The sequence below is a fragment of the Planococcus citri genome, chromosome 5 (assembly GCF_950023065.1).
Source record: "Planococcus citri chromosome 5, ihPlaCitr1.1, whole genome shotgun sequence".
NCBI lineage: Eukaryota > Metazoa > Arthropoda > Insecta > Hemiptera > Pseudococcidae > Planococcus > Planococcus citri.
This window is the reverse complement of record NC_088681.1, coordinates 32,134,322-32,147,156: the sequence shown is the minus strand read 5'-3', so window position 1 is coordinate 32,147,156 and position 12,835 is coordinate 32,134,322. Positions and strand designations below refer to the sequence as shown.

The window sequence follows — 12,835 nt, the reverse complement described above, 5'->3', positions numbered from 1 at the left end:
GTACAGTCTCAATTATGCTAGAAAAAAATTCATTCGACCTCGACCGAGCCAACAAGAGTAATTTTGTTACCGAACTCGACACTTTAGTCCCTTGGGAAGTAGGATAATCTTATAGCGACAGAATTACGATATAATATTTGTGGCACAGAAAATTGGATGCGTTTTTGCTCAAATTGTAAATTAAAAAGAAGAGATAATAAATTTTTGAAAAATAAATAAATAAATAAATATAATTTAAAAATTGAACAATATGAACGATAGATCCATAACTGAACCAATTTCACAGCCTAAGACTAAAATTTTAGAAGTTATCAACATCACCTCAACTCGATGGAATCAGAATTTTTTGAAACCTCTTTAATCAGCATTTTTATACTAGATGACTTCACAGTAGGTATAAAAATTACGTACTTACACAATTGGGAAACATTTTGAAAAATTCCAAGGTTCATGTATCGATTGAAGAAGAGAAAAGGAAATTCATACGAGGAATGTGGAATTTTGAGCCCAAACTAGTGTCATGATTTTCGATATTTTTTTGAAAAAGTGTCACGTGGCCGATCAAAATGGGTTAAAACTTTACGATAAATTCAAATATTTGGACGAAAATGCTTTTTGAGCATATTTGAAGATTTTTAAAACTTTTAACGAAATATAGCCACAAGGAAGGTATCCAACCTGGCACAGACATTTTCGAACTGTACAAAACTAGATCGAAAGAGCATTAAAAAATTCAAATGCTGAAAAATTTGGGCCAAAAATGGAAAAACATCAAAATCTCACCAATCAGATTCAGAGGGCTGAAATTTGGCACATCTATTTTCGACTTTCCTTCGAACCATTTTACTACGCAGAATTATACCCAGTGAAGCTGGAACGCTAAAATTCATTCTACCTATTATAGATAATTTTTAAAAGCATGATGCTGAGTCGACTGAAGGAGGTTTCAAGTCGTTCTGCATCCTCCGTCGATATTTGGAAATGTCAGGTTTTCAAAAAATGCCATAAAATATGCACAAATGAACTTCAGCCCGCATTCTCACGATTGGTGCTTGTTAGTGACCTACTTGACCGATTACACGCCATTTTTCCGAAAGCGTGATTAATCAAAAAATCAACTTCTTCGTGAGTTGGCTATTTATGAGGAGAGGGAGGGAGGGGGTAAAATGATATTTATTTGTTAAAGGCCTGTTTTTCGGCTGGTCTGAAAAAACACCCTCGAGCCGTCTACCTGGAATTTGCTGGAAAAATGCAATTTTCGAATGAACTAGGTATAATTGCACGTTGGAGCGAACTAAAATTTTAGTTTTGAAATTTTTGGAGAAAATCAAGTTTGCGCTGGAGATTTTAGAATGGCGGGAATGCGGGAAAATGTTGGAAATGGATTCGGCTCGTCAATATTACCCAATAAAGTCGACCCTCCCCCTCCCTCGAATCGATTACCACCATTTTTGGATCGATCTGTAGCCTCCAGTAAAAGTTGATTTTTCTCCAGCGATTTTAAATCGCTCCAGACGACGTTGTAATCAACTTCGGTAGCTGCAAATTTAATCCTAAGTATTATTTCGGTATTTCAAATCAATTATAGGGTCGGCAAATCGAAAAATCCGAGATGACGAGTTGGAAAGTGTATTTTTTACAAGCTGAAAAATCTCAAATGTTTAAAAAGTTTAAAAATCGTTAATTTCTGTAATAAATTACTCGAAACTTCCTCTACCTTATGAAGTCAACCCTCAAATCGATTGCCACCATTTTTGTATCAATCTGGAGCCTCCAGCGAAAGTTATAAGTTGGCGTGAAACAAATTTTTAGCTGTTCAAGGTAATATGAAATCGTTCTATGGATTTTTGTCATTCCTGAAGAAAACCAATTTTACATTGGGCAATCCAAAACATATGAAATTTGCCAAAAACGGAGATTGTCTCCGAAATTACAGGTTTTTAGTTCAATTAAGCCATAATTAGACAAATCATTTTCATCACCAATTTTTAGGAATTCTCAAAAATGCGCAAAAAATTGAGAAATGAACTGAGGCAGTTGAAATTTTTGATTTAGAGTTCTTTTGGTATTTTTCGGAATTCAGAAATGTTTTGAATCCAACTATCTTGGGCGGAGGTGCTGGAGAAATCCCCCTTACAAAATATGTTCCACAGCTCTGGAATAAAAACCAATTTTATTCCAATAAATACAGTCTTTTTTTCAAACTTAAATTTCCCTAGTGCTTATTTTGTGAGTTTGGTACAAATTTCTCGATATTTTGTGAATTTTTACACACAGATTATTTCACAAAACTCGATCAGCAAAAAAGAATTCTCTTCAAACGATTGTGATAATTTATTCGGAAACCATTGATATGGTTCAAAGTACCAGAGCAGCTCTAAAAATAGAGGATAGATTCTCCAAAAAGAGTGTCTACATTAAGGATAAATTTTTTGCAAATCCAACGAATTTATAACAAAATCTGTACATGTGCATTGTGCACATCATCTCTGTTCCAAAATAGACAAAAAAGACGACGACGATTCATCGATCACAACTCGTATGCACTTGCATATAAACTATAAACAAATCCGATGATGAAATTCTGTCCAATAAACATTCAGTATACTCGTTCATTTACTGCTTTACGAGCATATTAAATCCGGGTGGGGTCATCGGTCGATTTGACGAGTATTGTTTTTTGCACATCTACACCTACACTCGAGCACTCGTGGCAATGGCATGATACTGAAACCGACTACAGACCAAACAACCAACCGGCCGACCAACGTTTTCGCCTATTTGCTGTATAATTTCGCTTTCTATTCAAACGTTGAATAATTATTATGGCCTTAAAATACGCGTGTACGACGTAATATCGCGTGAAATGACCAATTGTAAAATTTTCCGAACATCTTGAAACTCTGGAACGGATTTCATATCGACTCGAATCGTATAGTCGGAGGAATAGGAGGTATAAGGTTCATACTTCATAGAATGATACAGGTACAGTAGGTATACCCTACCCACGACAATGATATTTTCACAATTCAGAATTCTCTCTTTCGAATATTATCATTTATTATATTAATGTTTTCATCCATAGCAGTGTGAATTTACCTATAGGCAGAATTGCAGAAATACTACATAGAAGAGAGAAGATGACACGTATCTCGCGTTTTAACAATGTTCTCTAATCCCCTACGCGTATTTTTTTCAACTTTTTTTTTTCCTTTGATATTATTATTGTACGACAACCAAGTCAAGAAAGTAGTTTCTTTTTCAACGATCTTTCGATAGAAAATGGCAGGTACCAGGTACCCTGCGACATGTGGTAGGTGAATGTTTATTCATAATGCCACTCGTTTCATTATTCACGCGCCATCGATACGTATCGATTTACGTGCTTAATCGATTTGATCGAGATTATATTATTTATTCGCATTTTATTCTCTCTTTCATTCAGGTCTACGGAATGCTGCGTATTCATAATGCGTATGTTTTGGATGGATCGAGGGGAGGGCGTGCTGGGACTGAATACCTTGCCAGAGTAGTTTTTTTTTCAGGTTGAATTTTCAAAAATTCATTAAGAAAATGGGAATATTCGTAAGAGTTTCGATTTATTGGATCACGAAAAATTTATTACGGTCGCGGTAGAGTGGGGTAATTGCAAAATTGTGACCTCATGCAAAAAAATATCAATTTTCTGGTTGTGCCAACTAGGGGGTGTCGAAGCAACAACCTTTACCGACATATTCACTTGGTCATAACTCGCGGGGTTCAACTTGTCGCTCCGTAGCAAACAATTTTATCAAAGCATGTTAAAACCACTCATAAGTAAAGTGAGAGGTGTTTTTTTTAAAAAATGCATGTGAAATAGAAAAAACTGACGATTTATCTGGAATTTTCACAATTTAGGGTCATGAAGGATTGAAGTTTAAGGTAAGATATTGCAATTTGACATTTTTTTTTATTTTGGCCGTAAATTGCGTTTTTGCAATCACCCCAGAAAAAATTGATTCGGTGTAATTGCAAAAACGATTTTTTTTTTCATTTTTGCACTTACCTTACCACAAATATTTTTTTGCCCTAAATAACTTGAAAAAGGTTCGAAATTACAAAAAAAATAAACTTCCATGGTCACATGATGAGTTACACGTTAGAGAAGTGATTAACAGTTTTACTGAATTTTTAAACTATTGCTCTTTTTTAATGTTTTACTAATATATTTGACGAAAAATGTATTTCTATGACGACATTTTTTCAGTCCCCTAAAAATTTTTTTAAGTGGAAAAGTTATCGAATTTTTTACCGAATCAAGACCACGAATACATCAAAAGTTAGCAAATGACACGCAGAATACAGTGAGTGTGTTGAAAATGCAAAAAAATAAAAAAAATATCGCCCACTTTGCAATTACCCCAACATGGGGTAAATGCAAAAGTCGATTTTCAAATTTTCAAATTGCAATTTTCTCCACGATTTGTGGACCAAATTGTACCAAAATCTTACTATTGATAGAAAACCCCCTGAAGTATAAGTGGTGCAAATTTCAGCTTCATCCGTGCAATAGTCTTCTCACATCACCCTCTCAAAGTGTCACTAATCAAAAACTGCTTTGCAATTACCCCACTCTACCTTACTCAATTTAAAAATATCTCTTATTAGTTGAAGACCACAACCACTGCTGTTGATGACCATCACTTTCTAATGAAAAAAGACAATAATTCGGGTAAACAGTCATTTTTAGTAAAAAATCAAAAGAATTTTTCATTTCGACAAATGATAATTTTTAGTGAAAAATTGCAAAAAAATTTTAGTGAAACCTAGCAAAAAAAAATTTAGTGAAAATTTCAAAATAAATTTTAGTGAAAATTGCAAAAAAAATTTTAGTGAAAAATTGCAAAAAAGTTTTAGTGAAAAATTGTAAAAAAATTTAGTGAAAAATTGTAAACATTTTCATTTAAAAAAGTGTGATGATTTTTCAGTGAAAAAAATGAGACGATTCTCTATAGTGAAAAAGATGTGACAATTTTAAATTTTAAAAAAATACAATTTTTAGTGGAAAAAAATGACAATTTAAACGACAGTTTTCCATTTCGGTGGGATAACATGATATTTTGAGAAAAAAAATTACTATTTCTAGCAGAAAAATGGCAATTTTATGTGAAAATGATCTCCAACTCTTATTAACTTATTTCCATCATTTTCATTATCAGAATTATTCAAGGTTCAAATGACTAAAAATAATAAACTGATTTATTTTCAGAATTTATGCTTTGATTGCAGCATTGTTAAGTATATTTTTTTTTCTGCTTCGTTATAATTTTTAATAAATAATGTGATTTTTGCTCATTTTTTTGGCAAATTCAAGAAATAAAATGCAATTTTTAAAAACTTTATAAAAAATTGTTTGCAATATTTAACACAATTTCCAGCGATATTTATCTCTATTTTAATTCAATTTTAAACAATTTTTGAATCAATTCAACAAATTCTCATAGTCTAGAAAATTGTTTACAATTCGGTCAATTTTCGTGCAATTTTTTACTACTTCAATGGTATTTTATTAAATGAAAAAAATCCATTTTTTGCACATTTTCATTCAACATGTACATTTCAATTCTCACTTTTTCTCCACTTTCAACACACTCGCGGAAGTTTGAATATTTTCAAACGTTTTTCAAATGATCGCGAGTACTATGCCAAAATCTTCACAAATAACTCCGCGAATGAAAGGGGCTCTTCATTGTCATCTTTTTGACATCATCTTGAAACATTATGGCAAGTCACTGCCCACATTTTGGCTACAGCGTCTTGCTTGTAGAGTCATTAAAAATTCATTATTACGAGACCAATCAGTTTCTGGATGTTTAGAATAGATAAACAAAAACTCAAGCTGTATCGTTGAAAATAAAAAACGAAACATTTCGCATACGTAATATATCTACACCTCGTACATAACATAGAACAGATGAGGGAATTCACATCACAATATTACCTTATTACCCAATTAAACTCATCAATAATCAAGTTCAAATCCCAAAACCTATAATTTAACTTCAACGTACGTAATAAGTATACTATGAAAAAACAACATCGTCGAAATATCAAATCTACATCGATAATTAACTAGGTTAATTTAAAATGACCACCGAGCTGGTATAAAATTTCACACATGATTTCATTTACCTTGACCTACACAAAAAGGCACTTAAAGATCAGGGGAAAAACCGCCAAGTATAGAGCGCAAAAGGCTGCGCATTTGTTTTTCAAGGAGTCAATAAATTTGCTACGCTGTCACATTGGCTATAGTCTTGGGCCAATTTCTCTATATTCTAACCCAAGGAAACGATTACGTAAATTAAAAGATACCAGGATGTAATATCTCTTAAACGATTTAGATTCTTTATGACCTTAAATAAAGGAAACTTTTAAAAAAAGGATGACATTCTTTCCAAATACCAGCACCTAAGTCTTTTGTAGTGTAGTCGTACATTACACAATGTGTTTTCACCAAACCGAGAAAATAAAATCCGTCAAGTTGACACAAAACAACGTACAATACCCGGCAGGAAATCATGTAACGACTTTTAAACCATACGGGTTACCATTTTGATATAATAGACGAAGCTCGTTAAAACCACTGGCACTGGCACCGGCACCGGCCAACATGATCATCCCTGATCAGATCGGTCTAATTAAAAGCCAAAAATAAGGTAAGCTACGGTAAAAATTCCTGCTTTAATAGCAGCTCACCGACTGACTGATTCATAGTAGGTTGACGACTCTCGATACCAAAAATTTACCAAACAACTGAGCCAACTGGGTACGATTTGGGCAGGTGTTTGGACAACAAAAGGCCTCCCGAGGTTTTGTGCTCTGACAGGCGATTCATCGAAGCGTTTCTATGCTTTTCCATGGGTATACTCTCCGAAGTACGATTTTCACTCGCCGGAGACCGAGAGCTCGAAGGCCGACCATTTTTAATTTCATTACTCGATTCGATAGGTAGGTACTCGCAGTCGAAGTAAAAATCAATCGAACGTCTTCCGGTCGTATTGAATTTTTTTTTTCGACTGTAATTTTCTTCAACTTTGCAACGAGCAAGGACGTATTATATTTTCGATTTTTTTTTTTCATTTTTAATAGCACGTGTTTTCAAAGAAACGCCAATCAACCCCACTGGCCACTACCTACTTATAGTTTTGCTTTAGTAACTGGAAATTGACGAGTATTTTTATATCGTTGATGAAGGTTATCGTGACGAGTAACTTTTTTTATTTCTTCTGCTCTTCTTTCTTTGCTCATTCTAACGAGTTCGAAAATAGAAAAATTTTTCGTCGTAGAAATAAATTTTCTAGTATAGTTAACGTCGTCGCGTCGATGACCTTTGTATTTGATAGTACACAGAATAATAATAATATGTTTACTTAACCACTTCTGCCTCTTCTTTCATAGTGTAATTATCGCAATTAGTTATTAGAAGTTAATGACAAAACGGATATTACGTTTTTAAATATAGGTACTTGTAATAGTTCGGTATTACGAAGTGACGCATGTAAATTCAGGCAAAACCTATCGATAAATCGGTTCCCATTTCCAACTTAGACGGTTAAATTTAATCAGTTCCGAACGTGCAATAATTCGTATACACATTACACACGGTTTAAATACTATAAAATCGTAAAATTAGTAATGGTTCGAGATAACAAAAGCGAATGGTACAATCAACAGAATTAAAATCTAACTCTATTTAGCGAAAACCCCCGAAAAATGACTCATTTCCGTCAACCAGCGTTCATTTTCTATCTCGTAGGTATAACGCCACTTGCTGGTAGTTCGTAGTAAACAAAAGCATTCACCTTTAAATACTATTTTAAATTTGTATAATTGCCAAAATACTTGACAAATTTACCTAGCTACCAACGTAATTTCATTTGAACCCAAATAACGAACTTTGAAAAGTGAAAAACACAAAATCAAACGATCTGGACTCTGGAGGAGTAAACTTGAGTTGGTAATCTAAAAAACACCTTTTCTAGTAGAGTTTACTTTCGCTATGATTTCAATATATGGAATGGTAACCTCATCATCGTGTAACAATTATAGAGTTGTTATTGAATAAAATTTTCCATTTCATTAATGCTGGATAGTTTCCAAAACAAATTCTCGACACGAAACGTGCATATAGTTCGAGTTTGAAAGACAACACAGCACGCGTACCTGGTACCATAGTTTATTCCTGAACAGCTAACTCAATCACGTAGAATTAATTCGTTTAAAGAACAATAATATAAATAAATGAAATATCTCGCAATATAATACACACGAAGGGTAAGATAAACAAAGCTTCGACTCTGGATATTTTGCATGAAAGCTGTCATCGATTTCAAAGTGTTATCAGTTGAAAGTTTCGAAATATCGTTCAACTTTCGCAGATGAAGCGACCGATCAGCGAGAGTATTCTAAACAAGGTGATGGTACTATTATTATTACCTATCGTGGTAATTGATAGAATTTATAATACTTACAGCATTCCAGAACATCTGGTGCAAACAAAAGAGCCGATTGTTATATTTACGTAAGTAGGCCCTCTTTGATGACAATCAAAGCAGTACTTGTTGGCTGGATACGTTAATAATTCTCGTAATATTTTTAGATGATACTCGTCCAGTTTATTACGATTATTTGCTGCCATTATCGCGAAATTCAACGATTCGATTCCACTGATTTTTTTTTATTTCGAAAAAAATTTAAGGATTATAATTTAATATCACACATTTTGTAAACACCAACGATTAGCTTGTAATTTCGTCGATTAAAAAACTACCTGGACTAACACTATCACATATTTCGATCGAAAACTTATTTATTTTAACTACGCTGCATCAAGAATATTGCACTTTTTGCACTCCGAAGAACTTTCGAAAGAATCTGTCGACTTTTATCTAATCTTCAATGCACAAGTTTCACTACTTCGAGTGTACTGGTATGAATCAAATACACTACTACTACAAACGAAGAAAAATAGAAATCATACAATGAACCAACACCAAGGAACATACTGGCATTTTGCTCAATCACGCCGCACGAGACACACTAGCACAAACGCACAATCACGACTGCGCCTTGCGATGCTTACCAACGTTGACGCGATGGATGTACTGAAACAGGTACACCGGAAAATGAGTGAAATTCAATTCAAAATGCACGAGATTTCGTGATTGTTGTTTCTATTCTTTCATTTTTTTTTCATCATCAAAATCACCAAGTCAAGTGATCACTTTTCGACAGTGCTGTGAGAACAAACGAAAACGGGAACGGGAACGCCTAAAGAACGCTACTTTTTAAATTTCCTTCAAAGAACGAACGGACAATCACACAAATCTTCTTGAAGAACGTTCTTACTCAAGAACGGTGACAATAAAATTGCGAGAACGGAACGGGAATGGGAACGGAGTGCTAATTTGGCGTTCTCAGATGTTCTTTCAGGGTCCTCTAATTACCTCCCAAAATTCTGAAAAATAGGGAAAAATAAGCTTTTTCCACAAACTTTTAGTTGTTTTATGGTACAATTGAAGAAAATGAAAAAATTTCCACCAAAAATTGCTTGGCTTGTACCACAGAACACTATTGAGAACGAGAATGGGAACACAGGAACGTGAATTCTGGAAATTTTTTTGAGAACAAGAACGGGAACGGGAACGCTTCTGCTCATGGAGCAGAAGAACTAGGAACAGGATCGAGGTGTTGCATTTGGGAACAATAAGGAACAAAGAACGGCGTTCTTTATAGTGAGAACGAAGAACAGGAACGGGAACGAGCACTTCCGCGTTCTCACAGCACTGCTTTTCGATTCGATTTCTTCGATCCGTCGATCGAAAAAATCGAAGTGATCAAAGATCAAAGCCGTAAAAAAAGGTTTTGCAAGAAGAACAAGAACACTGACTGAGACTGTTAATGTAATTCAGTAATTGCAATTGGAAATGGAAAATGATGTGGATTTGAATCTATTCTAGGGGTAGGATCTAGTATTGAAAATGCTGTTAGTTTATGGAATGGAACAACAGCTGTCAGTTGTCTTTCTTCATACTTTAGTTGCTCAAAATGTTCGTTCATTTTTCGACGACTTGCGGAATAATTAAATTTAAAACTCCACCATGTCCACCTCCTGGCTCCTCGAAGGAAAATAGATAATGGAAAACTTCTTTACCTTAACCCAGATACTATTTGGAGGGGTGTATCACGTCATTTTGCCGACAAAAAATTGTAATTTTTCCGACAATAATTGAAATTTAAACGTGCTGTGTCAAAAAAATTTGAAAAGGTAGTAAATCTGTTCAGAATCAGAAAACATGAACATTTTCAAATTTGCATTTTTCATGTGCTTTGACTGAGTATTAATTATTAAGTACCAGACTGAGTATAAGTACCTATAGTATTTTTTCATATGGGATAGGTTTCTTGAAATTAGTGTATAACTCTGCAGAAGAGAACCAAATTTAAATTAGCCCGAACGAAGCGAGGGAAAAAGTTTTGGAACAAACACCTAGATTTTGACATTTAAAATATGTTTTTCTTGGCTTTTTAAAAATTTTTTGAATGAAATTTTCGAAATACGAGTAAACACGACTTGGTATCACTTTTTCAACAGGTGTAACAATAACAAATCTGCGGATGAACCATTTTGAGACAATTTCTTGAAATTTAAAAAAATTACTGCACATTGCACATTTTTAAAAAAATAAATACCTATAATTAGTTGTCTCCTTCAAGGAGTTCAAGGACTCTTCAGATCCATCCAGACAAAGTTCAGAATGTGAAAAATGAGACATTCATTAATACTTACTTTTGTTTTTTTCTTTTTTCCACATGTACCCAAATAGGTATTTATGCAATATGCATTGTCAATGATTCAAGAATCAATTTTTTTATTTTTTTTAAATAAAAAAAATGAATCAATGACTAATGAGAGAAAATGGCAATATTTGTCTCAATTGTCTCAAATTTCATGGACCATAACTAACCAAATTTATTCAAAGGTTACACTTACAAGTTCATGGTTAGAGAAATGAAAATTTCAGATTTGGGTTCCAATTCCAATTTTTTTTTGATTTCAGTAAAGAGTAAAGACTAATTGGATAAAAAATTGAAAATTATTTCACCAAAAATTTTCTGGTTGATTCCAGTTCCACTGTTCCAGTTCCAGTTGAAAATTTCTGTTCACATCCCTGCATTTTTTTTCTTCATATTACTTAGGATTTTTCTGGTGCAGTTTTTACTTTTATTTCTTTGTGAAGTAATCGATGAATTTTTGAACTTGGTCACATTTTTTAATTCATAACACACCACACAAATGATAACATTTTATTGCAGTAATGAGAATAAATGAAAAAAAAAACAGAATTATTGGAAATTCATCAGTTTGTAGTTGACCAATATCATTTTAAAACTGGTTTTGTTAAAAACAGGTAGGGGTGTCTCATTCATGGAAGAAAAATAAATTTTCAGAAACTTTCCAAAAAATAAATTTCCTGAAATTTATCATCTCTATATGTAATGTTCGCCGCGAAGAAGGAAATACTGTAGAGAAAAATAGAAACTAAATCATTTTTAATATGAGAAGAAATTCGGTGAAAAGTTGTTGAAAATCGAATTTATCCACTTCATTCATGATTCATTCATTCAGTTTCATCGGTCTCATGTAAATCCTCAGATTTTATCTCTTCGTCAGAATTTCATTTTCGTTTCCATCTCTTCATTACACAGTTTTGAACTCTTCTTAAATCGAATAAAGTAGAAAAAAAAGCTCTGAAAATTTAGAAAATTAATATGAACACGAATCTATTCAAAGTACTCGAACGTAGCCGAAGGCTAACCTAACGGAGTTGCACGAACGCTAACCTAACGGAATTGCCCGAAGGCTAACCTAACGGAAATACACGAAGTCTAACCTAACGTGAGGTTTGTGCGTTCGCTTTTGCTTTCGCTAGATTGGGGTATCGCTAACCTAACCTAACCTAACCTAACTGTAGCAAAATTCGATCGGTTTGCGTGTTTTTTCATGCGAACTCAATTAAACTGGCAAGCTTAGCAAAAAGCTTATTACCAACTCTTCCTTTTAAGGTACGGAGAATTAAATCATCTCATTGCAAAAAGGAGAATCGATAAATAAATTGAGAAGATGTATTAAAATCGTTGCGAATTTTTTTAATGTACCTTATTGTTGTTTCAGAAATCAACAATCAAGTCAGCGAAAATTTATCAAGTTCATTTATTAATTTCATTTCTCATTTTTGAAAAAATGTTTCATGTTGCTATAGTATCATTATTATTGATGATTTTGTATATTCTTCAGACAGACATTATATCAAAATCAAAATTCGCCAATATCTTCCGAAGTATAATATTAACCGTTCGTTAATTTTTCAACAGCTTTACTCGTAGTGACGACTTCATCGTATTATAAATTAAAACTTCGAAGTCCATCAGCATAATATTTTCATTGAGAGTACAAAAGTGTATTAAATGCACGTATAAATCGTGGAAAATAATGATGAAAAATAGGTGCAACTTAGGCCAATAACCGCGTAAGAAAGCGAGGGCAAAAGCTTTTTTTAAAAAAATAAGAATTTTGAGAATAGATCGATGATTTTTTCGTTTTGCCGACGATTCTGAACATTGGAGGGGTGTCACCCTCCATAAAACCGTTCCTGCCTTAACCTGAACCAAATAGTTCAACAACAGCTGTCTGTCATCTTCCTTCACAGTTGTACCATCAACCGTGTTCATAGATCGTTCACCGATTTGAAGAATATCAATTCAAAATTCGAAGCAAAATATTAGAAAAACT

The 12,835-nt window shown here is 33.5% G+C and overlaps 1 protein-coding gene across 2 annotated transcripts in view; it reads right to left on the bottom strand.

Moving 5' to 3' along the window:
* drongo (Arf GTPase activating protein drongo) overlaps positions 1 to 9,081 on the bottom strand; it is a 41,623-nt gene extending 32,542 nt beyond the window's left edge. Inside the window, exon 1 of one of the 2 annotated variants that reach the window (XM_065369391.1) lies at positions 8,514 to 9,081. In XM_065369391.1, the coding sequence (XP_065225463.1) occupies positions 8,514 to 8,680 (167 nt within the window). In that variant the 5' untranslated portion in view covers positions 8,681 to 9,081. The remainder of the gene's footprint in view (positions 1 to 8,513) is intronic. The other variant, XM_065369392.1, reaches the window with a different exon arrangement.
* Positions 9,082 to 12,835: the final 3,754 nt, after the last annotated feature.